The sequence below is a fragment of the Nesoenas mayeri genome, assembly GCF_963082525.1.
Source record: "Nesoenas mayeri genome assembly, chromosome: 1".
NCBI lineage: Eukaryota > Metazoa > Chordata > Aves > Columbiformes > Columbidae > Nesoenas > Nesoenas mayeri.
In genome coordinates this window covers 64952267-64978385 of record NC_137541.1, presented here as the reverse complement: position 1 = coordinate 64978385, position 26119 = coordinate 64952267, and the positions used below count along the sequence as shown (strand labels likewise).

The window sequence follows — 26119 nt, the reverse complement described above, 5'->3', positions numbered from 1 at the left end:
ACCTCACAAGAGAAATCCCATTGCTCACAAGTTGCTATGGTGCCCCGTTGAGAAAATACCCCAAAACAGCTGGTGAGGTCAGGGTCTGGGCACAGGCACCTATCCACGGCAGAGGAATTCGCACTGTGCCGGGCAAGGCACTGCCTGCATGGGCTGAGAAAAGGAAGGCTGATTCACTTAATCACTGGGTTTTTATTTTGTTTTGGGTTTTTTTGTTTTTGTTTTTATTTCCCAGTAAGTGGTGCAGCATGCAAACGCTGGCACTGAGCTGAGTCTGCAGGGAAATATTTATCATATAGAACCGCCTATTGTCTTTACTTTTCCCCCAACCAAGGGCTCATCCCCAAGGCTACAGGCAATGTCCATACACACAAGGTGCAGGCATGAGCCCCAAACTGAAGGTCTTGCAGACAATGCAGACAGCAGGTGCACCATGGAAGAAAAGGAAATTGCTGATGTCCAGCAAGGGTGTGCAGAATGCTATGGAAGATGTCTCACATACCTATTTTTAGCATTCTTCTGAGGATAAAATAAACATATTTGACCTCTTTGTCACAAGTTACTCTCTATGCATCGAGACATCTATATGGAGTTTTGCAGGCAGATTCTTGCTCTTTCTGCCTGTTCACTGACCTGGCTGGAGGACAAGCAGCTCTGAGCATGGAACCATGTGGCCCCAGCACTGATACCAAACCTTGGCAAAAGACAGACTTTGTAAGATCAGAGTCAGTGCAAAATAAGGCAATCATCTCACTTTTATCTGGCTCATAGAACAGCTTGTGTCTACCCTAGGAACACCCCACAAAGCAGCCTTTATGCTTGCAGGTCTCTCCCCCAAGGCTCAGCACGTAAGGTAGAATGCAATGGATGGCAGACACATGGATGGATGAAGGATGCAAGAGACACTGGTTCTGGCACACCAATGGCATCATGTAATGTTGATACCCAGGCCTGTGGAGTACTGGCTCAGGTCTTAGGCCAGCCAAATGTATACTGGCTGATAACAACGTCCACACAGATGTCCTGAGAGGTGGAGCTGGCATGGCTGCTATTAGTACTAAAATAATCAGCATTTCTGCCTTACCAAGTACTGCTATCAGTTTCTATGACTGAGCTCCAAGGCACAGACCCTTCAGATGTCTCTCATTTTGTCAGATAAAAGGGATGCCCAAGAAACTGCTTGGTCTTTGGGGATTGCCAGGAGGGAATGGCATCAGGCAGAAACCAGACATAGCAGGTGATGGGCTCAAAATGAGTTGAGTCTTCCTTCTTTCTACCCGTGCTACCACTGGCTGTAGGGGAGGCTTTGATTTCCATAAAGACACCCAGCTGATGCCTCAGGAGCTCACAGAAGTCCCTGCACTGAAACAATGATGTTGGCTCAACCTTCAGCACTAAAAGAGAGGCAGTATTCCTTCTGAGCACTGCAGTACACATTCAAGAGATCAGCTGCTCTCAGGTTTTGCATGGGTAACATTATTGCTGGTTTCCAAGCCAGTCTAGTGAAATCATTTTAAATTTCCAGCTTGGACACAGCTATTTCCATGAAAAAGGTGCTTATGCTATTGTAGCTTATTTCCATGCATTTTAGCAGCTTCTACAGGTCTAACTGTAACTTTCTAGAGAGAAGGTTGAAATGTTTTATCCACCCAAGCAACAAAACTGTAGGGATACAGAATTGTGCACAGATTAGTTTGAAAAGATGCCACAGCAACAGAACTGCTGAAAAAAGCACCTGCACCTCCTGTCCCTGCTCACTGGTAACATACAGCAGGTAGCCAAAATTTGGGACTAAGGAAGAGGAAAGAGAGATGTCAAGCTGGCCAGTAATCACTTCTCAAATGAAGGGCTTCCATCAGACTGATAGAGGTTGGTTGGATTTTACCCAGCGGTTTAAAGGCAAAAATTTCCTCTCATTATCTATTTTCCAGACTGTTTGATTTCAAATACTTCTGAAAAAAACCTAAGCTTTTAAAAAAATCTGTTCTTGCTGAAAGTACAGAGCTCTTCTGAAAATGCTGGCCTTAATAACTCAGTGTCTCAAAAACCTCTGTAAAATAGAGACAACATTTATCTCATCCTTGTTTGAGCTTGCCTAGGACTCTGCCCATACATGCCCAGGTCATCAAAAAGGGCAACAGCATCCTGGCTTGTATCGGGAATAGTGTGGCCAGCAGGACTAGAGAAGAGATTGTGCCACTGTACTCGGCACTGGTGAGGCCCCACCTTGAATTCTGTGTTCAGTTTTGGGCCCCTCACTACAAGAAAGACATTGAGGTGCTAGAGAGAGCTCAGAAAAGGGCGACAAAGCTGGTGAGAGGCCTGGAGCACAAGTCTGATGAGGAGCGGCTGAGGGAACTGGGGCTGTTTAGCCTGGAGAAAAGGAGGCTGAGGGGAGACCTTATCGCTGTCTGCAACTACCTGAAAGGAGGTTGTAGCATGGAGCGGGTTGGTCTCTTCTCCCAAGCAGCAAGTGATAGGACATGAGGTAATGGCCTCAAGTTGTGCCAGGGGAGGTTCAGATTGGATATTAGGAAAAAATTCTTCACGGAAAGGGTTGTCAGGTGTTGGGACAGATTGCCTAGGGAAGTGGTGGAGTCACCATCCCTGGAGGTGTTTAAAAGGCATTTAGATGAGGTTCTTAGGGACATGGTTTAGTGCTAGAGTTAGGCTATGGTTGGACTTGATGATGCTGAGGGTCCCTTGTGACTGAAATGATTCTATCCCTCCTTTCTGTTCTAGCTGCATTTACTGTTGGTATCATGGGATAACGATTTCACTGTGGTCCCATCACTGCAGATAAGAGCTACTGGTAACTTTCAATATAAACAGAGGAGAGATGCATTGTATAAAATAAACCTGCATCTCTCAAGTGCCCATTTGTTTCCATTTGTTGTCGTGGGTTGTTTTTTCTTTTTCAATCAGGTACCACGGAGCCTGTGCCTGCCCCATGGTTTGCTGGTATTGGCTCTCTCCCATCCCTGAGACACAACAACCATGGCAAGGAACCTAATGGAAAGAAACCGCCACCTGCCCCTGTTGGGACTGGCAGGCAGCTGACAGCCATGTGAGTCGAACAACGAGAAAGTGAGGCAATGAAAGAGACGTCACACACAGCCCAAAGTGACAGCTAAACTCCTGCACAGATTCCAACAGCTTCACTGGGGCTTTAAATCACTAAAAGCTTCTGTCAGCAGCTACATGTGATTTCTGCTGTGCACCCCGTGAGGACTAGAAAGCCCCAGGCTACTGACTCATGGGAGGGAGCAGATGACAGTGCTATCTGGGGCAGGACTTGGCTTGAGGAGAGTGTCATCACAATTCCTTATTTTTCATTTCCAACAAAGTTAGTGTACGTGAAAGGTACTGGACTGACATCTCAGGAGAATAGCTGCCTTCTAATTAATTATAATTAATCATCCAGGCATTACTTAATGTTTGCATAGTGCTTTGAAGCTCCAAAATACAATATAGCAGGTAGATATTATTAATTCAAAGAAACAGGTATAGCCAAACCAGGGGCAGGTTTGCCTGTGTGGTTTCGCACCTGAGAGACCACACCAAATCAGCTTGCTGGAGCAGGTGCATTCACCCCGCTTTTTTTTCATACATCAGAAACTTCTTGACTGATGGACCCTGCATGGTGACTCCAGTCATGTATGCGCTTGGGTATGATGTTAATCATCATGTACACAGCTGGGTTTGGTGACTCTGGTCACATATACCCCCTTGGCTGAGGGAACAAGAAAGGCAGGACCCCTTGGTCAACAGACAGGGCCCTTAGTCAATGAAATGCTTCACTTAAGAGAAGTTTCTAAACTGTTAATCATATACAACCACAAACCAGATTCGACCTAGGCTATAAATGGAGCCCTGCTGGAGATATCATTTGAGTTGGTCCTCCTGGGAGCAGTGGGTTTGCAGTCAGGGACTCTCCCCTTGGCTTGGGATGCCCCCCAAGGAAACTCCTCAAGGACTGAGTGCCCTTGTCTTCTTGGTGAGTGATCACATATTCTGGATTATCCTTGAGCGCCCTTGCCTGATGGGTGAGTAATTGTACCTTGTGGGTTACCCCTGAGAACCCTCGCCTGACTAGTGAGTGACTGTGTATTGTAGGCTGCCCTTGAGAGTCCTCATGGAATGAGTGTACATTTTGAATTCCTGTGTGTTCATGTGTAGTAATAAGAACCCAGCTGAGCCTGTGGGTTGCTTAATGTTATTGGAGTATTGAATGATCTCGGATAAACCTCATTTCTAGCTGTTTTTCTGCTAAGCAGTTTTGGTTAGAATAAAGTTTGTTTTGAGTTTATCATCTGTCTGGTTTGGTTCTGGTGTGCCTCTGTGACACTCACACAAGTGGACCCTGCCCTTGGCTTCGATACATCCTCTGAGAGACATGTAGGCACTTCGAACCCTTTGTTTGTCTCCCTCATGCCCTAGATCAGGGGCTTGGCCCACAGGGGAAGGAGTGGGATGGGTGAAAATGGGAGAGAGTAGGGCAGAGGACGCTGTTTTTCCCTCCTCAATTTGGTGACCTCCTCCTATGTCCATCTGTGGAGCAGCATCTCCAATGGCGAGAGGTACATCTTGGCCTCCCCCCAGACTTGTTCTGGGATTCCCTACAGAGCAAAGCCAGACCGAAATCGGAGGAAGGAGGCCCTTGTACTCCCCCGGCTCCATCCCTGCTCTCAGCCCTCCATCCTGGCTGCTCTCTAATCCCAGCTGACTGCTTCCTCATGCCCTGACAGCATACAGGTCTGTGTCATCTTCTGGACATTTGATTTTACCAGTTTGCCTTTCTCCACATTGGCTGGGGACTGCCATTCAGCTGCCAGAAGACAAGGAGCCCAACGCTCCCTGTCACTGGTGTCCTCCCCATGGGGGCACTGGGGGTGCTCCCACTCCACAGGCATGGCTGTAAATCCTAGAGCTTAATTTTTCGCTGCATGCATAGTGAACATTTCAGAGCGCTTACAAATCCCTCCCAGCACCATCAAGTCAAACAAATGACAGTAACAATCACTGGCAGAATGACAGGCCAGTTCATACCACTTGCACTTTTACAGGGGCACTAAAAAGCCTTTGTTGTTCTTTTTTTACAGAACTGTAGCAGCATTTACCCAGAAATTACAAACCTATCCAGATATTTGGCTTTCTGGGAAGCAGTACTAGGTACCAAACTGACTACTGGTAGTATCCTAATTCTAAATGAATATGTTATCAAGCCCACTAAGGGCTGACGCCATCAGAATAACAATAACAACAACAATCTGCATTCCATTCTGCTCTGACTGCCTCTTGCTGTGTCTCCGCTCGCTCCCCCTCCTTTACCTCCCTCCTGTACCCAGGATGATGTTGCAGTACTGCCCAGCATCATTCGTGCTGCAGCCTCTGCTGTGGGGTGAAGTTCCCTAGAATCAGGTCCCAGCCACTCAGGGTGGTTATATTAGTGTGAGGAAGGATGAAAAGAGATCTACATCCTTACTTTTGAAGCTGCCGTCCTTAAGATCAAACAGTAGTGCAATAGGTAGGGTGACTACAATTATTTTTTTGTTTTTAACCACTACTTTTACTATGGAAGATTCCAATGATGAACCAGTCACTAGTGGAAACAAAGCAGATGGTGATATAGATATAATACCTTTTTGCTCCCTGAACTCCACAAAACATGTTATAAACCTATGTCCAAGCCAGCAGATGGAACACACATCAGCAAACCCTTGTACTCCCACTGAAGTCAATAGGCGCTACAGCTGGGGGCCTGAAGGACTTTGGATCTTTTGGAAGAAATTATTTCTCTCAGTGCTGTCCTGCAGCACATACTTGGGATGAAATATCGTTAGTTTTCCTCAATGCATAAGAAATGTGGTATGAATAACACCCAGTTGAATGTACTATGTGTGGAAGTATGCAGGAGACACCTGTGGTCAGATCACCTAGCGTGCCTTCTAGTGACAGGGACCGTGGTATCTTTAAGGAACAAAAGTGACTGCGAATTCATTTCTGTGTCTCGACTTCTGTGGTTACCAGAGAGGAAACTGGTTTGTTCTGTATCATTTCCACAAATGACAGAAATTTTACCTTATTGTTATTGTTTTAACATGATTACTTTCCCTGTTCTCTGCTGGTTTCTTCACCCTCCTCTTCCCTCTGCAGGGGACCCTGTCCCTTCACAGCATGTCCACACAGACAGTTGATTCAGCATTCAGCATAACTGAGGGGGTGGAAATCTCCACAGGGGTTGTGAAAAGTGCTGCTGACAGAAGAGAATGGCTCTGTCAGGGGTAGATCCTCCTTCCACTTGTTCTTGCCCTAGCTCTTCCACCCAAAAGTTTCCCTCCTTGTATTTATGCTGAGTGCAAGACAAACTGTGTGCCTCTGCTCTAACTCACAGGTCAGGAAACAGAATGAAAAGAACCATGAAAAACAATCTTAAAAAAAGAAGATTTTCCTCCTCCCAAATTCTTGCTTAGGAAAATTATCTAGTGCTGCAAAAAGACCCTTTGTACAGTTTCAGTGCTATTCCATCCTCTGCTGGGTGTATTCATAAGAGTGTCAGCTAGTATCAGTTTTGGGAGCAGTTTCTATGACCCAAGCACCTGCTTAACGTGAACTTTATTGAAACCATCTCTATTTCACAAGGGTCTCTGGATAGATTATGTAATCATTTTCTGGCTTTGTTTGGGTTTGAAATGGTGGTATATTAGTGAAAAAGGCTATTTCACAACATAGCTTCATCCCTCAGCTTCAAAACTTTCTCAATACTCAGGTGAGACGTACAGAGTACCACTGTCAACTGGGAGTTACTGAAAGCCTGGAAATGAAGGAATGCTTCATCAGATGAAGTGAAACTGCCATAATTTTACTGACTAGTAGATTGAAGACTGTTCATTGTGTCCTACCCAGCCTAGGCAAAAGCAATGTTTGATTCTCTGATATGAAGCTATCTGCTATATGGCCTTCTCTCTACTGGGTATTCCTATAACAATTGGCACAATCTCATGATGAGATAAACATGGCACAGTTTTTCTTTAGAGAACTAGACATCTACCATTATGCTACTCAGTACAGAAGGAAAGTTTAACCGACTTTACTGTTAGAAATTAAAAGACATTACCATATAACTGGAAACTCAAAGTTGTAGTTCAGTATCTGTTCTACTCAGTCTTTCCTTTTACTATATGGGACTCCGTTACCACTAACCTTTCTTTCACAGGAAGCTTTACATTGCTGCATGTTTCTAGCGATAATTACTCCATTACCTGTTCCAGCAACCTTTTCCCTTAGTCAGTGCTTCCAGTCAGTGCTTCCACTGAGCTACATCCTCTCTCACCCAAATACTCCCACAAAGAGAGTTTAAGTTGGATATGATGCCAACGTTATTAACATTGCTCTGTTTCATTAGATGGCTGCTCTGTTTCACTTCTGAGTTTACTGTGCTTCTGCAAAGGCTGAAGCAATTGTTGCAGAAAATGGTAAAGCTTTACAAGATTTGGGGTTCTATTGGAAATATTGTGTTCTATGAATTTTCCATAAGTAAATGCAGAGTCTAGTGAAGGTCTGCTAGAGTGGGTTCAAAGCTCAGATACAAGGACAAGTTCGGCACTCTATACATCTGAGTTGGAAATCCAGCAACAAGCCCATTTCAGCAGCAAAAATTATTTTTCAGCAGAGATAACGATGGAGATGCAGGAATATGCTGTTCTTCCAAAACCAAAAGCGTCTCTTGCAAAAGGCTCAAAACCTGCATGGACTTCTCAACCTACTCATGCTCCAGGGAAACAGACTCAATTCACAAATTCACCAGCATTGAAGATGTGAAGCTTCCATTGAAACAGCTAGTTTCCTTTTCAAAAGCATATCAGCCATTCAGTGCCTATTCTAATATTCTCTGTTTAGTCTAGTTTTCAACATCACAAGCTATTGTGACTCCCGTCACTTCCCTTGAATGACAAGCTAACAGCTCTCAGCTCCCACTCTCAATACAAGATGCAACCATTTCATTCAAGATAAAAAGAGAAACGAACATGTCCTACCTGCAGCAATACCCATCTTCCCATCCACAGACACCGCCACAGCCGTGCTCACTGTCACCACTTTTGGCAGGCCACCTCCCTCTGTTAAGAAACAAATGCAGCAGGCTTGGTTAGCTTACTGCCAGAGAGGAGTAAAATGAAGTGCGGGCAGCTTGCTCATATACTTTCACATCCATGCCTCAACCCTGAAAAATCTGCAGGTTTGGAGGACAGCATCTTTCAAGACACATAAGCAACCTAAGGGGCTAATAAGTAGATTTTTTTTTTTTCCTAAATAATCCTCCACGATAAAAGCAGTATCCTCAGTGTGACTTATAAAGGACTGGCCTCCTCAGTTTGGGGCATGTAGAACTTTTCTTAGGCCAGAAGGCTGCTCTGCTTCGTGCACCAGCTAAACTCATCAGACAGAAAAACCAGACAGGTATTTCTGACACTGACTCTTGCAGAGCAAAGGCCAAGTCAACCTCTAGCTCTGTTAACCAAGCCAGGTCAGCGCTACAAACTGGAGAGACAGCACTTCCAGGTACTTCCAGGGTACGCCCATTTTAGAAACAACGTTTTCTGGGATAGATTCAGCTGCCTATAAACTCTGTTATGCCCCAGGGTCTCCTGCTTATCCTTTAGTTGCTGCTTTAAGCATCCTGTAGGTCCTGTGTCACATCTGCCAGCCCCGTGCAGATCTCTTGGCTCCCAGAGGGCATTTAAAATAGCACGGCTGGATAGGTTTAAGCAACTGAACCCCACCTCCCCTCTCTTTGTTAGCGCAGTTGTTTCAGCCTGCAATTGCCCATGTGACAGATTCCATTTCTGTATTTTTTAAAGTGATTAGATTAGCTTCAGCTGGGGCACCTCTTTTGGAACTGCCAGGGGACAGTTTGAAGGTCAGCATGATCGATTGAGCCTACAGATGATTCTCTCCTTGCATGCTGTACAAAAATCTCCTGCTCCGACAGATGGGTCAGGGATTCTTTCCTTCCCAAGAGCTCCAGCATTTGTTACTGCTTTCCATTTCTGCCTTCATCATTCTAGATGGTACCCACTGTGTCCAGAGCACAATTTGGTGTCTACCACAGTCTAGCCTAGAGTGTCTCATTTTTTTTTCTTTTTGACTGAAGCAAGGATATCAGAAATAGTAAAGCCCTTGTGAAACAAATACCCAGCCAACTTAAGCTCACGTGCCTTGAGCCCGACTCTGCCTTTATGGTGAACCCCAAATATCTTTTTCTTCCTAGGATGGGACAAAGAAACAAAATACATTTAGCACTTCCAGAAAACAAAACAAAAAATACTAAACACATGAGATATCTGGGCTGCAAGAACAGTTCTACTTGACTTGCAGAGCTTTTTCTTTTGGATTCTGGAAGGTGATCTGGATAAATTATTCTAAGGAACTACAGCCATTCCTGCTGTTTTCCTCCCCAACTGGGAGGTCTATGGGCTCTTCCCTTTTATGTAATGGGAAGTGCATGTGCCATGAAAATCCCTCATCATAGGGTAGGCATGTACTGAGTAACACAAAAAGTACGAAAGGGGGACTTTGGCATCAAACTATCAGGAATTTCTCTAGAAACTGCGTGGCCCATTCTGGCCAAAAGGTGGTGCACCCCTGCTTCACCGCATCTCAAGGAAAGGCCTGGACTTTACTCTGACAGTGAAAGACTGTGTCTCAGAAGCACCGAGTATTATTTCTTGTCTCTTCACAGGCATCTTGTGTGATCTCATGGATCACAGTCTCCCTAAGCCTAGCTGCTCACCTCTAAAGACACAGTCTCCCCGACAGCTCAGAGCACATAACGTTTCCAGGCCCATGCACTACTTCTTACAGTGTGCCTGTAGGGTTTTCAGGTGAATGGGGTCCTGGACTTGGTTGAAGCTTCTGACCAATAGCCATGTAATCAAAAAAAGTGGCAGCTGCTTGTCTTTTGTCTTTATCCTTGCAGAACTACCTGTGACTTCTAAAAAAGTCACATCAAGCCACAATCCCAATGTTAACCCAGCAGTGACTACTGGGGCCAGGGTAATGGCTGCCTTAGGAAGCCTCACAGGGTGTCACTGACTGGTTTTCTAACTTATACTCTATTCCTAAGAGTAAATGCCATGGCATGCAGGGAACTAAAATGTGCGTCCTGCCATGCCTCTGCTTCTCTCCACATTTGCCTTTTAGGTGAGATGTAAGGATACTGGGCAGAGAAAGGCTTTTGTAGAAGATCTCAAGTATTTTCTCTTTCCATCGCATTCCTGGTTCATCTCTTGCCTTCCAGTCTGGTTTTCTCCTCTTTGCTACTTGCTTTCCCACCCACCAGCCTCCCACCACTGTGCCACAAAAAGCTTTAACAGCTAAAGCGCTGAGCTCCGTGACTGAGATGGAGTGTTAAGGGCCAGGGAGGAGCGCAGAGGGGATTTCTGCCTTCTATGCAGGAGTCTCACATGTGTATTTTGTTTTGATTGTTTCTTTCTAGGCTCTTCTGCTTTCTTCCAGCCTTTGAGGAGGCCCTGGTTGGCCCTAAAACTCACAGGAAGCAACACCCTAAGCAAGAGACACTGAAAAATCACTCACTCCTTGCTTTCCTCTTGTGTTTGAGCTCCTTAGCTGGGCAAGAGATGCCATATTCTAGTAGTATGACGGGAAGGGCACAGGGCACCGATGAGACTCCCTCACCAAGAGGAAGCTACGGAAAAGCCTCCCCCTCTTTTCCTCCATTGCCTCCATAACAAACCCATCCTTTCCTATCATGGAAAGTGGTGATGGAAAAAAACGATATCCTCTAAAATCTTACACTGCCTGTTGCTGTCATCCAGTATGCCTGACAATATTCCCTCCCAGGCCTGGTCACACCTGCGTGTCTAATCCTTCTGTAATACCTTTACCTACCTCTTCCCACAGTCCATGATGTCCTCCAGGCCTGGAAGTACCTTTTGCTGCCCCATGCCCCGCATCCCTAAATCCTTCAGTCTACCAAGGCCCGTTGTTTCCATGTGTCCACTATCTCTTCTATGACCTGATGTTACACAGCCCTGACTGCCTTCTCCACAGCTTGTAGCTTTGTCTTTCCACTGTGTCCAGTTCCCATATCTTGGCCATGACCCCTGTGCAAAGACAATTCCAAGAAGCCAGGTCCCAGCACTTCAATAGGAGGTGGCAATAAAGGGATTGGCATGTCAGGGGACACAAGATATGAACAGTTTTCTCTGCTGTGGTGTTCAGGCTGGGGTTACCTGAGTCATCTTCTGAAACAATGCTGTAGATGAAGCTCCCAGGGGGATGCTCGGCCGCTCGGCGGTACCACAGAGGGAAGTGGTCCATGGTGAAGATGCTTTCCTTGTCCTTCCGCGTCAGGAATTTCCTGCCACGACAAAACCCAGGGCAGCCTTTCGTACGGGGTGCAGAGGAGCAGCAGCCCTCCCCAGGGCTGGGCACATCACCCGCATCTCATCACCTGGGGCTTCTCCTGCCACGGAGGGAGCCCGGGGACCCAAGGGTGACCCAGACGCGAAAGGGTCTTCGTGGTGCACCCCTCGCCCCGGGAACTTTGGGCGGGGGGGGGGGGGGGGGGGGGGGGTGTGAAGCCTCCTTCGTCGCCGAAACACGGCCACCGCCCGGGCCCAGCGGTCCCACCGCCAGCCGGGCGGGTCAGGACGGGCCCCACCCGCTCCCCCGCCGCCACTTCCCGGCGGCGCCCCCGCCCCGCTCCCCGCCGCCCCGGGGCCGGCGCGGCCGCTCCTCTGCCCGCCAGGTGCCGCTGTTGCCCCGGCCGAGGCCCTCGGCGCCGCCGCCGCCGGCCCCAAGGGCGGGCGAGGGTCCCGCAGGCGGCCGGGCGGTGCCCGTCGCGGCTTCCAGCGGGGAAGTTGTGCCTGGGGAGGGCGGGAGGGAAGATGTCCGCCAGGTCCGCCGGAGGCCGGGCAGGTTGCGCCGTGAGGGGCAAGGGGCAGGGCCGGGCACGGTGGGTGCGAGCGGGTGGGCGAGGGAAGCCAAGCTGGCGTGTGGCCAGTCGAAGGCTGTTAGTGGCCGTGGGAGAATGGGAAGCAGGTGAGAAAAGGGGATTAGATAGTCTCCTACAAAAGAAAACAAAACCGAACAACAAAACCCAAACAAACAAACAAAAACCCCAAAACGAAGATGATGCTGTTGTGGCTAAATAGAGAACTGGAGATGCAGGGACTAAAGTACTTGAGGAAACAGGTGCTCCCGAGGGCAGGAGGATGAGGCCCCAGGGGAAGGCAGTGGGTGCTCAGGGGACACCTCGTGAAAACCAGGTCACTGGCTTCCCTGGGGGTCCCTGCTGTCTTGCTTGGCAAATCCACTTTGCTTTCAGGCTATTTTGCTGTATACTTTGACGTAATGACAATTACTCATTTGTACCATTCCTTCCTTTCAGGGGGTTCCAGAAGCGCCTCTTGTGTGACACGCAAGGGGTCTGTCACTGCAATGTGGTGACTTTGGCTGCTTAAAAGCACTGAACAATGCTCCTGATGAGCAGTGGGGGAGAGGGAATCATCATATTGGCTTCCTGCAGCATACATTATTTTCTTCCTTGTTGCCTGAACCTGACTACTCTGACTTTAATCCAAATTGCCTCGAAAACGTGTCACCTTTCAGGCACAGCGGAGCTCTCTGGCTTGAATGTATGACTCGTGTTTGGGGAGCTCAGAGACAGCTGCCAAGAAGCTAAGGACCACCACCAACACTGTCCCCTTCTGTTCCATCTGCTGGTGTGCCTCTGTGACCTGTCCTTTCTTACAGCAGCATGCACCAGCCTGCATATTCAAAAAGCAACAGAAATGCAAACTATACCCTTTCCATGTCAAAACCCTCCACTGAACACACACATTTGCCTTGAGGGAGAGGACAAGAGGATGAATCATATATGACAGATGTCAGTCACATCACTTAATGCCTCACTGGAAGGCACTGGGATACTACTGCGATGTGGTCTATGTAAGAGGTAGAACAGAACAAATCTGGAAAAGGAGTTGAGACAGAAATATCAAACCTAGCCAAGCTGAGAATGTCACTGGGGCACTGGAGAGCAGAGCCTCTGCACTGCAAAATGGTCCTGGGGATATATGGTAACTGTGGACATTGTTAGCTGACAGAAGTAAGAGAATGATTGGAGGTTTTCACTGAAATGAATGCACTTTGGGACAGTGTTTTAAGAAAAACTCAAAAGGACAAGAGCAAGACAAAGGACCCTTACCCTGGCTCTGCAAATCGGCACTAATACTATCACGTTGCTCCCTTGCTTTCTGTTTCTGTTTTAACAAATACATTTCTAAGGCTGGTGGTGATTTCCTGCTTTCTCTTCAGAGTTATTGAGAGAAACCCCTTAATGCAGTTTGGGGACTTACCTGTTGGAAATTTTCTCAGATCCAACATATAGGGCACTCCTCATAAGTCCAGCCCGAGTGCCCAGAAATGCCACCTCGACACCTGCCTCAGTCTCCCTGTGGAACAGAAACACGCAAGCAGAAGCAAATGGTTCTCAGAGCAGTAGCCACCTCCCTGCCCCAGGGTGAGGACCTTCCAAACTAGTAGCCACAACTGGAGGTTTGATCCCAATTTCATTTGCAGTATAACCCATTTACACCAGGAGAAACACTGGCTCCTACCTGCTAACAGCAACAGATTGTTACTGGCTAACAATTGTCAGGCTTAGACTTGTATCTAGATTCACATCTTTAAGGTTTGCTCATTTGGCTCTCTTGTAGCTAGGCCATAAGCTCTTCTCCTCCTGCTAGCCCTGCTCCAGGCTGCCTGCATGGAGCTCAAGTGAGGGAGAGGGACAGCAGAGAGAGAAGGGCTGTCTCAGACATGTGCAGGATGGGCAGAGTAGCAGACTGACTCTGAAGCAGTAGATTGATTTGGAATCCTGTTGCTGGAGGCATCAAGGGCACACATGTGACAGCCCCATAGTGGAGAGCTGGCTGCAGTGTGGTGGCCTTAAAGCAAGAGTGCGGGTGTTGGTGTAGCTGTTTAAAGATGTGCTGATAGTTGAGTGTCCTAGCACGATTGCTGCTGGCTCACGCTCTGTTAGTGGCAGGGGTGCTGGTAACCAAAATGAGGGCAGGAACCCTGTGGCCACACATCTAAGTAGCATGTTGTCTGCTGAAAGTAGGTATTGTGACATGATACTAGATACTACGAGTAATAGGTGCCTCACTGGTAATAAGAAAGTAGGAAGTTGTTTACTGAAGCCAGCCTGTCCACTCCCTTCCTGAGGCTCAATGTGAAGGTATCACCAACAGAGACAAGATGAAACTCCCTTTTCTTTGCTGCTGGTAAGGGTGCCCTGAGACACCAAACTCATGCAGTGCATCTGAGTTAGGTGCTGCAAAGAACTCGTGCTGAACACCCCTTGCAGTGACACACCTGGATCACTGCTGTCCTCCGGTGATATTCAGACAAATTCGCCGAACTAAAGGCTCCTCTGAGAAGGCCCAACTTACTGGAGTCCACTCCCAAGATACACTTTTTGAGTTATTTCTAAAGTTATTGAGCTACTTCTGTCAGCTTTTTGAACTATTTCTGAAGTCTCTTATATGCTGTGCAAGCATCTGTGACTGTTTCAGGCACTGCATAAGCCCATAGCATCTGGAAATGCATCTTCAGTGGTGTTTTACTCCTATTTGTTTCTCATACACTTACATGGACATATTGAGAGCTAGTGTTGTCCAGTAGGCCTCCATGGGTGCAGTGACCACTGCATCAAACAACACTTCCTGGACCAACTCCTCATCACCTAAGAAGAGAGAACAAGAATCAGGAGAGAAAGACATGTCCTTCCCTAAATGTTTTACGGAGTTCCTTATTATGGAACATCTGGCTGACCCAGGGCAGTGAAGCAACACAGCACAAAAAGAGGCCTCCCCTTTCAGGGCTGAGCATAGGACCTGCCACGCTTGATGGCAGAGAGCACAAGAACAGATGTTACTGCTAAGACTGGTACTGGTACCCCTGCAAATTCAGGGGAAGGGATTTGGGTTTGAAAGTGTTGGCTTCAAATGAAATTATTCATCAGGCCTTCGCTCTGACCTTCTTAATTGAACAGGTTGTCCACAACCATTGCCTCAAATCCCTGCTTTGACCTTTCTTCTAGATGCCCTGTAGAAGGGCAGCAGACACTCCATTCCACTCAAGAAGCTTCTTCAAAGTCCCTGGTGACTTCTTCATGGCTTCTACTATGTCCTTGTGTTCATTGGCTTCTCTGTTACCCCTCTCTCTGTTCTTCCTGTAAATCTCACAAAACACTGTCCTGTCCTGGCTCCCCTCAGATCCTCAAGCCAGTCTATCCTACCAGTCTAGTCCAGCCTGGACTGGGACGAGAGGTGTTAGGAAGGTTCAAATATGCCATGTACTAAATAGCATGTTCTAAGATCCCTTTTATTTGACCTGCTTCATTTCTGTATTGCCCTGCCTGCATTAATTTCATGCTGTGAGAGTGTTATGGCTACTGTATTGCAGATACACTCCTTTCAGTGCTGTTCGAGATGGAGACACCTACCTGCCCCATTTCAGTGTTTCTGCCTCCACTTAATGGGCTGAGGTCCCAGGTCTCCCCTAATGTTTTCTCCCAAGTTCTCCCAACTTTCTTTCTCTTTTCTTTGTCAGAATCCATTTCTCCATCCTTGCTGTCATTCAGACCTCAAAACCAGAGCTCAGCAGCAGATCTTTCCCTCCCCAGGCCCCATGTGTCTAGGATGTATCCCAAATCCTATTTATTTTTCCTCCGCAGCACTTCCAAATCTGCATGTTTCTCATAGTCAGCTCTCCTGGAACTTTCCTCCTCCTCCTCCCTGGCCTCTTCAACTCATACATCTTCTCTTTTCAACCTCCTCCAAAGACAGCCAGGAGAGGTCTGCTCACACTATGCAAGAGAGAAACAATTATTGGATTTCATTTGGGTTTAGTTTTAAGAGATTTCCCTCTTCATGCCAAAGGTTTGTGCCTCTCGGCTGGAGCATTACATGCAAAAGCTTGTACTTGGCACAACTAAGGGGTGATACAGGGAATTGACAATTAACTAATTAACACTTAAAAAACTAACACTTGACACTTAAAGAACTAACCCTACCCCACATCACTAAAGACATTTAGAGAGCTGACCCTTTAACCCACATCACTATTGCCTAGCCTTGCTTAACTCTGTGTAACTTATTGTACGAAAAACAGGACTTCACTGACGCCTTGCAAGGATAATAATCCTTGGGTGCATCCTTGATGCATCCTTGGGTGAACTAGATTACAGAAACTTGGGCACAGGACAGGAGATATGCCAGTTTTAACCAACTCAGCAGTCTGAGACCTAACCAACTCATCACACTGGACCAAAGGTGACCATGTACAGAGAAAGAGGACCCGGGTTCATGATCACTGCGCAGCTGCAACCAGGAGGAGCCAGAGGTGGAGACTGTGGAAATGATCTCCCGGAACTTGTAATAAGAACCGCCTTCTCGGGGACAGGTTACGAATATGTATAGGCGTTCCTAAAACTTTCATGAATATGTAACACTTTACTGCATTTAACCAAGTTCACAGCTACTGTAGTTTTACACAAGCATTAGGTGAAATGATTCCCCGTGTGTCCGGCGTCGTAAATAAATGCATACCTTCCTTATACCTTCAAGGGTTGTAAGGTCATTCCGCGTCTCAGGGGTCTGATGCCATAGAGAGTGAAGGGGCTGAAGGACATCTCAAAGCTAAATTGCTATAGGGAGTTCCCATGCAGAGCTGCCCACCTCTGTTCCCTGACAGAGATCCCACTCTGTAGTGGTGCTATATCAGCTGCTCGCTTGGCTGCACATGGCCTGGAGAATGGGACCCGGTGAAAGGCATGAGCAGGGGGAGGAGCAGGAAAGAGAGTAATTCTATACCAGTTTTTCCCCCAGACCAGTTACCCGTTGTGTTTGGAAAACAGAACTAACAATCCTTGTTCTGAAGAACCCATCTGACTGGATGGTACCATGCAGCCCTCAGAGGATGTTGGCTATGGCCCTGTGGAGCAGAGTAGTCACAGCAGCTTTCCTGACTCCTTCTGCCATCACTTCCTCTATCCCAGCAGGTCAGTCTGTCTTAAATGTGATGTGCAGCCCCCACCAACCTCCTCTCAAGCCTTTCACCTTTCAGTATTTCCTGTGCTGAGACCTTCAATAAGGCTGAGTTATGTGACAGCTTTGAAATGCAAAAAAAAAAAAAATCCTCTGATGGCGACAAGAAAGCAAAACCTCAGCTCATTTCCACATGTGAATTAATCTGGGCTTGAGTTTAGTCCTGCCTGTGCGAGCGGGTGCCACAGGAGCTCAGTCTGACACCAACCAATTTGTCACAGTCTTCTCTCCCCCGTGATGGGTACAGGAAAACTCCAGCAAGGCCCTTTTGGTGCCTGGGACTCACATTCCAGGTCAGGCTCCTCTCCGGTGAGGAAACGGATCACAGCTTCCAGCTGGCTGAGCTTCCGATGGTCTGGATCAATGTCAGTGATGCAGTAAATCCTGGTGGGAAGGGGAGAAGAAGCCCACAGGGGCAAGAAAAAAAAACACAATCAAGCAAATGGCTTCTGGAAAATAATAACTGCAAACAAAAATTCATTGAGAAAGCTTGGGCTGCAAAGATTTTGCTGCTGGTGCATGCTGTACCCACTCAAAATCTAACAATCTGGCTATAAGTCAGACCCTACCAATAAACCAAACACCAATTAGTCTGACTGCTGCGCTTAGTGGGGCTGCTGTTGTGTTCTCCAACATAAGCTCACAACACAATGTAGCAGTCCCAAACCCTTCCAGCAGTCATTTGTATTACATGTTGTTTAAGATATGTACCTGTGTCTGTATAAATAATAACAATGTGATGGAGAGACCTGAAAAGCATACGGTCACGTGGAATGTGAGTAAAATTGGATTGAGAGCAGATAAATAAAATGAGGAATGAGCTTGTAGTATGACATGGTGGCAACAAAAGCCAAAGGGATACAGCTGCGGGAGCCTCAGGACTCAGTTTGGGGATAAGTGGGAGAATGTATTACAAATGCCTTATAAAGGAAACCAGTCTTTAAATCCTGCTTCCACGTTTGACCGCTTCATTGTCAGGACAACGGGGAGGAAAGTGTTATAAGAGAGAATTACAACTCATAAAGGAGCTGAAAGGAATGATTGATGAGAGATGTCTAAGAGAAATGAATATGTAAAGTGTGGTAAGCTGACACCCCAAGTTAGGAGTGGAAGAAGGAGAAGTCACTGCTTGTGTCTCAAATGCGCTGCCTGTGAAACTTGACAGTGTAATGAGAGGTGTGAAGGGCTGCGGGGCTTCTTGAATATAGTTATTTTGGCATTGATACAGGCTGGGTTCATGTGCCTGAGTGTAACTGAATGTTGGGTTCATGAAAAATCCCAAACCACACAGCAATAAATGGAAAGTGCCATGCTTCACCCTCTTTCATATCTAAACCAAGCAAAACCATAAATTATGTTTGCTATTGGAACAGAGGTTATAAATCACCTCCATGTTCCTTAGAAATTAGGTCTAGTCTCAGTTTGGAGAATGCCAACCAAAAATAAGCTAGGATTTAAAAAAGCATTTCAATCTCTCACTAAGCTTGAAATGAAATTTCCTGACAGGTCTGACATACTGTAGGTTTTGTAGCACAATTCTGAGCAACGTGAGGAGGAACAAAATGAGTTTGAGCACAGAAGACTGAGGATAACTCTCAGGAGATGTTTCCTAGCAGAAGGTTGTGCCAGGCCTATGTGAGATCTTCCGAAGGAAGAGCTGGAACTGAGATGCCTGGAAACAATCAGGTCTTTGCAAGTACAGACCCTGAACAACATTTTTTTTTCTCTAGGCCACAGAAGGTGGTGAAGTCAAGCCGAATTGCTGGGAACTTTGCCAAAATCTCATGACAAAGTCCTGTGTCATAGACAGGATTTCCTCCACTTACCATTCATTCGCTAAGGACAAGTCTGGCTGGAGCAAGTCATGCAAACCTGCAACCAGATAATACGCAGAGTATTCAGATAGGTAGCAGACAGGCAGATACAGGCTGTGATGATGAAGTGAAGCAGCAAAATGCAGAGTAGATTCCAAGTCCCTCAGGACAGTGTGGCTGTTTCATGTTAACTTACCTTCTTCCACTGAAGTGTTCCCCAGCAGAATGTACTCCCCGTGTCCCCTGGACAGCACAACACCCAGGCTGCAGGAAGGAGGGAAAACAGAGGGCTCGTCAGCAAGGAGAGGTGTAATCCCTAAACATGACGCTGAGTTCCTTGCAATTACGACCCTTAAAGACATTAACTCCCTCCACAGCTATTAAAGAAAAGAACATCATCAAAAGAGGATTAAGTGAGATCTGATTTTAGCACAAGAGGCTAAGGAACCTGTCTGTAGAGCTATGAGGCATTTTTGGTGACAATATTTTTGGGCAATGTTGTAGGTTCAAGTCAAAAATAACATTTCTCAAATCTGTGCCAATTTCAAACCACTTCAGCTACAGAAAAACACACCAAAAATTTTGCTTGCTTTCTCAGGTGATGTTTTATAATTTTCAGTTTATAATAAGGTTTTGTTTAGAGCCATACACCAGAACATAAAACATATTCAGTAGAACCCCAAATTGAAGATGTCTCATTTCTGTGAAATGAAACAACATGCTTCACCTAAGGTAGAGATTTTGGACTTGGAACTTCAGGTAAATAATAATATTCCTTTTGAGTTGACCCCAAACAGTATTTTAATGTTCAAAGAAACAAAGAAAGCAGTTATTCGTACTGCTATACTCTTGAGTCATAGCCAGTTTATGAAGAAAAGGGACCGATTTGCTGTCCCTGATGGCAGACTCCTGATACACTGCATTGGTGTCGCGTGAGTCTTTGCTCACCTGAAGGGTGTGCCACTGATGTCCGTGAAGAAATAATCATTGGTGAGGAAGAGAACTCGTTTCTGGAATAAGAACATGAACAGGAAGGTGAGAAAACATCTGACAGACCAAAGCATAGCGATGATGGGGACCCAGGATATACATCCCCAAGGCTAAGCAAAAGCAATGGATCATTACCAGCACTTCACACCCTGCTAGGGCTGGCTGGAGGCAGGGATGAATGTGCAGTGTTCAGCATATTCAGCAGCCTATGACTTTCAGGATCCAGGCAGCCACTCTGTCTTTCCATCTAGGGCTTCAGTTAAGCCTTTCTTTGCTCTAGGGCTCCTGCACAGGCTGTGGGGAGGGGTGGGGGGAAGCCGCTGTCCCACTCTCACACCCTTTGAGCCAACATGCTGGGGCCCTGCTGGTCTTTTGCTATACAGAGCAACCCTGATGGCTTTGCACATCATCATCATCCCAAGCAGGAGAATGGGGTTCAGTGGGGCAGGTAGGAAGGAGAGGTGGGAATCGGAGGAGTGGCAGGATGGCAAACCTACCCACTGCATGGGTGGGCAGCTGGGGCCAAATCTCCCCACTCCTGTGAGAAATGCTGAGATTCCTGACATTTGCTTTCATGCCAAACTGAGACAAAACAGTGACATATTCCAATTTTGTTAAAAAACATCAGTGAAAAAAAAAAAAGTTTTCAAGCTGAAAAAAGTGCTGATTCAAATCCAAGCTGTTTTGATTCACATGAAAACATTTTTTTCAGACTAACATTTCCACTGAAGACATTTCAGATTATTGAAAGCTGCTTCAGAACTTCAACTCTTTGCCAGACTGGGCTTTTCCTGTAGGAAAGTGTTGATTTCAGTGGAACGCTTTTCCAAAGGAGAAAAGTTTTTGGAAAATTTCTATCCAACCTTTATGCCAGTATATGAACCCTAATATGTTTAAAATCCCAGCTTTAGTCTGAAAACGAGGTGAGAGGATGTGTGTGGGAGACAGGGAGTGAACACAGAAAACTCAGTGTTCCCCAGGGAAAGCCATGCCTGCTGTAAACTGCTGGAGCTGTGCGGCAGTGGAAGTGGAGTGAGGCACAAAGGGTGAACCTGCGCCAGCTCCACAGTGTGCCCCGAATTTGTGCACACAGCACAAATGGGGGGTTATTAGTGAGGAGATGGCAGGCGGCTCAACTCTTCCCTTCCATCTCTCTCCATGCATGGCGATCATGTACTATTGGTCAACAGGGTCTTTTGCTGGGACAAGATGTTCCCAAAGTGCTGTGATACCCCCCAAGGAGCATGGCATTGGTGATGTTTCAGTGGCTGTGGGAAAGGTACAAGAGGTATTAAGCCTCTCTCTCCTTGCCAGTCTGATCTAATGGTGGAGAGGTTGAGGCACGGGGAAGAAGGAAACCAGGGGTTGTAGGCCTGCCCCTGAGGGAGAGGATGCGGTAGAAATTAGTGCCACTGCTCTGAGACCCTTTCCTTCAGCAGGACTTGTTCTGCTGCTTCTTTGCTCCCCTGACCTGTCCCTCTTCTGCACATGCAGCCACTCAGCATTGATGGCTAGTGGGAGGGAGACCAAATCTCCTTCTGGACAGAGGGAGGTGTTGGGTGGCCAGCCCTCCTGAAGACAGCTGGAGGTGTCACCACTCATCCATGGGAAGGGAGAGAAGCAGAGGCACTCTGGAGCCAAGCAGGGCTGGGGAAGATCAGGCAGGACTGTGCCACAGAGCAAGGGAGAAGACAAGACCATGGGCACCTTTGGTGCAGGGTAGGATGGGTGACTACCAGCATCTGTGGCCTGAGAACATGTGTATTTCCAGTTTTGGTATTGTGGCTGCACTAGGCTGTCACACCTGGCTAGTGCCATTATTAGTGGTTTGCCAAAGCTCCTACTCACATCCTTGCTCTTTTGCTTTCACGACCACAACCCATTTGTACCTTGACTGCAACCAAAGGCATTTCTGCCATCAGATATCTCTAACAACTGCCCCTTGTCTTTGGTCCTTATTTTTCCCTTTCTATCTCACTCCACTCTCAATACCCTCCTGAGATCAACCTGGGGAATTAACGTTTGTGGCTGACAGAATAATTGCTGTCCCCTTCACTCAGCCCTTGTCTCTGCCACCTGACTGCCTCATTCTCTTTGTTTCAATGCTCTGTCAGCACTTCCTTTGTTTTAACCACTGCTCTGCTTCATCATTTAGCAGAGTACAAGTGGGATTTGCTAAGTTCCACTTCTGGTCCCCGCTCTGTGGGTATTCTGATAATAGTGAAACTGTCACATTCTCAGCTTCAGTCTCCTGTTATCCTTCACAATGCTTGCAGAGTTGCAGAATAACACAGGTGATATCTTTTACCAAGGCTACTTTTTGTTATCTTTTTTTTTCCCTGGGTAAGAGAGCATAAAGGTGTCTCTAAAATACAGAACTAAAGAGTATCTCTGGATGACTCAGAATAAATGTTATTGAGCGTGCACAGAGACAGAGAAAGAGGTTAAGCTACAGAAATAAGCAATCTAGACTTACAAAGAGTAGATCTTGCTGGAAAATCCTGATTGCTCTTCTGACAGAATGACAAAGATAATGGATGAAGGGAATAAAGGGCATGCAATATATCTGGATTTATATAAAACACTTAAAACAGCTTCTCAGGAAATTTTATTCTAAAGAGTCAGTTAAAATGGGCTTAAATAAGATGTGGAGTGAGAATCAGCTGCAGTACTGTAAACTAAAGAAACTATAAACAACAGGGCATGTAAAGAAAAAGATCTAGTGAGAGGAACAGACAGACTCTATCTTAGGAACCCTGATGTACAGTGATCAGTAAAGACAAAATAAAACAGCATTTCTATGCTTACAGAGAAAAAGTCCCTACAGCCCTAAAAATTAGAAAGACTGGACAAAAGAAGTAATGGGATTAACGTAGGAAAATGGCAACTGGTAAAAGTAACTAAGAAACATGGAAACCAAGAAAGCCATTCCAGTGCAGTTGTGGGATGGAGAGAAAGTTGAAGGGACAGTGGGAAGGAGATTTGGGGCTCCCTGTTCAGAAATACCTGCTGCAGAGAACAGATGCTCTTGACAGAGCAACAGGGAAACAGTACTCAGATAATTCACTGAAGCTTTGGTACTTCTGTACCAGAAATGATACAGGAGACAAAGGAAAGACAAATAGTTACTGACCTGCTTGGACTGAAAAATGTGCCAATATTTCAAACGCAGATGTTGGCAATGCCCGGGAGAGGAAGGGCAAAGCCATTGACAGGTAGTTACAAACATCAGGAATAAAGAGAACTTGGTTACAACATCTTGCAGTACAACCATTCAGAGGAGATGGAGGGGTGTCTTCATGAGGAAATGGCATCATTTCAGCAGTGGTTGTGAGTAGTTGGTTTGTTGAAATTGGTGCTGACTGTGACTTAGCATGGGAGCAGTTCATCCAGCCTGGTTACTGAAAAAAATGCTTTCTATGGAAGATGGAAAATTTTCCTGAAATATGGAAGACTTCTGGGCAGTGTAACTTGCAGGACTCTGGAATACTTCCTAACAGGAAATGATGAAAGCCAAAACCTTTACGAGAGTTGAATAAACCTGAATGAAAAAGTACCAGTGAACATAAATGTACATGACAATTTTGCACTGATTCCAAGGGAAGATGTATTACCCTACATTAGAGCTGGTAGAGAATGTTCTAAAGTCTCCATTTCATTAGAACTTTTCATAAGAAATCTGTAAATATTTACATAGAAATTTAATCCTGGATTTGGATAAAGGAAATAATATTCTGACAGTGAGGGACAGTTTTTGTGAGTGCTTTTGGGTAGGGAAGGAGAGTTGCAAAATAGTCTTCAAACCGCTTTCTGTCTAGGTCAGCTCATCATAAACTCTTGAAGATCTCAGTTTCATTTCACAGCCCTATAAACAGTGAACAACATGGGTTTTGGCTTGGCCTGGACAATGTAGGGAGCTGTGAGGCCTTTCCAATAGCTTTGTAAGAGCAGAATGTCAGTAGGTATAAAGGGCACTTCTGAAGATGCTCTATTTAATGTCTTTAGCACATGTGTTTTGTATGTGGTGAAACAATAAAATCCTCACACTCAGAAATGCTGAGCATCAAAACCACATCCTTTGTGGCTCTACAGCATTCATTTCCCATCCTCTCCCTCCTGTGACCTGAACAGAAGGATAATTTCTTACCCCTTTATCCACAGGGACCTTCACATCCATAGAGAGGTAGCCTGTTTCCCCATTGATCATGGCAGTTCTCAGCTGCAGAGGTTAAGAAGATTAGTATTAGTGTCTCCAAGCGTTCCAGGAACTAATAGAGCCACTTGTCCTTAATGTACAGGGGCTGGCAGAAAAGAGTGATTGCAGGTTCCCCCCTCTCTTTCTTGCTTTTTTTTTTTAAACTGAAAACCTGTTCTCAGTGGTCAGGATGCTTGTTCAGTCAGGCTGATAAGTGACAGAAAAATAATGACTTATGTTGAAAGCTTGTTGATATGTCTCTTTAGTGAAAGGAAAGGATCTGGAAACTATGAAATTGCCAGTCCAAGTTTCAGACTTCACCTTTTGGCAGACAGAAAGTCATTAACATGGTGCTTTGAGAGCCTGGAAGAGGAGACACCTGAGAAACACACTAACTCCCCCAGACTGATTCCAAAGATCTTAAACATTTTTTAAACTGATTTATAAATTATAGGCTGTATTCAGCACCACTTCTGAGGTACAGCAAACCAGCTGTTTAACACAGCAAAGCAAGACTGGCAAGAGTATACGGTGAGAAGACCACTTTATTCAACTCAGGTTCCAAAGGCAAAATGTAATTTTCACAGTGACTCCCAGTCCCTTCCAAGAAAGAGACAGGGAATTTTTCCACAAGTGCAGAGGCTTTATGTCCAGCCTGTCAGAGTATATCAACCTATTGCTTCAGCCTGCATAGAAAAAAAAAGGTGGGAAGTAGCTTATTCATTCACACAAATTGCTTCCTTACTTCCAGAGACAGGCCTCCATTCAGGTGCTGGCCAATCTCAACCGCATTTGCTTTACAAGGCCACAATTCTGTTTATTATGGCTGTTTGATGTGGGTTATTTACAGACCTAGAATATAAAGCTTGTGTTTCCCGAGGCCCACGTCCTGGAAATCAAAACACTGACTGCTACTATTACTCCTTTCTGGCTAGGAGCATTTGACCTCCTGCCAGAGCCACGGCATATTCTCTATTCTATTTTGACAGCCTGCAACATTTTCTATCGGTTCTGGGTCTAGTTCAGATAGTGTTATTTCATCCATATTTTCTTCTTGAATGTCAGGCACCTCTTGTTGCCCCAATAAGACAGTAGAGAAGGTAATTAGTGGATATCTGAGATCTCTTTGGAAAAACTCCTTAGCTCCAGCTAGTCTGCAGACACACTACTTGTCCTGTGCCCAGCCCCCAGGTGGCAGTGGCTGTAGGTTGGTGCCATGATCCAGGCTTGCTGCTTCTTCCTCAATAGCTTTTCTGGTGCTGAGAAGTCAATTACAGCCCTGGTGTGTGGGAGCCACCATCATGCTCAGTTCTTTTGAGGCAGCGGAGCCTGGAGAGCGGGGTTTGTCCGGTGCCTGCTGAAGTACTCGTTCCCAATGCCCCAAACAGCAAACTCTCTGGCTCCAGGGCAAGAAGTCTGTGCTGTCCCTGTCACTGGCAGTGAGCGCTGCTGACTCTTTTTCCGTGTTTCCTTGTGTAGTTTCAAACCACTGCAGGTACACAGTTTTTTCTGAGGGATCTCACAACATCTAGGCGTTTTCATACTCAAGTTTGACATCCTTGCAGGCTAATTTCTTCTTCAGTGATTCTGTCAAGGCTGAAGAAGATGTGTTTGGGTGACAGCTCTTAAACTGATGGGGAGAATCCATCAAGCCTTCCTTTTCCCCTCACACTGGGAATATCCCTGTGTTGCTTTCCAGGCAAGTCCAAACTTCCTTGCTGCCCAGCTGTAGTTAGTATTGTTGGTATTTTTCCAGACAGTGTCATCTTCCCTTCTCTCGATTTCTTTTTAGCAGCTGGCTGTATTACACATCATTAGCACTTGGGCATATTTTTCCAGTCTGAATTTGCTGCTTATCAGTGTTGCTGAGATTATACTGCAACTGATGTTCAGTCTGTCATTGATCTAATACCATAGCTGCAAATCTGAGTGTTGAAATGTTGGCAGATTGCTGCAGTGGGTGTATCTTGGGAGTCTCTAGA

The 26119-nt window shown here is 46.1% G+C and overlaps 1 protein-coding gene across 1 annotated transcript in view; it reads right to left on the bottom strand.

The window, feature by feature from the left end:
- CACNA2D4 (calcium voltage-gated channel auxiliary subunit alpha2delta 4) overlaps positions 1-26119 on the bottom strand; it is a gene marked incomplete at both ends in the record, with an annotated part of 131005 nt that overhangs the window by 61992 nt on the left and 42894 nt on the right. Inside the window, 9 exons of the mRNA XM_080352552.1 lie at positions 8037-8117; positions 11253-11380; positions 13383-13478; positions 14680-14773; positions 17425-17522; positions 18965-19010; positions 19149-19216; positions 19901-19962; positions 24090-24161. Coding sequence (XP_080208678.1) covers positions 8037-8117; positions 11253-11380; positions 13383-13478; positions 14680-14773; positions 17425-17522; positions 18965-19010; positions 19149-19216; positions 19901-19962; positions 24090-24161 — 745 coding nt within the window. The remainder of the gene's footprint in view (positions 1-8036; positions 8118-11252; positions 11381-13382; positions 13479-14679; positions 14774-17424; positions 17523-18964; positions 19011-19148; positions 19217-19900; positions 19963-24089; positions 24162-26119) is intronic.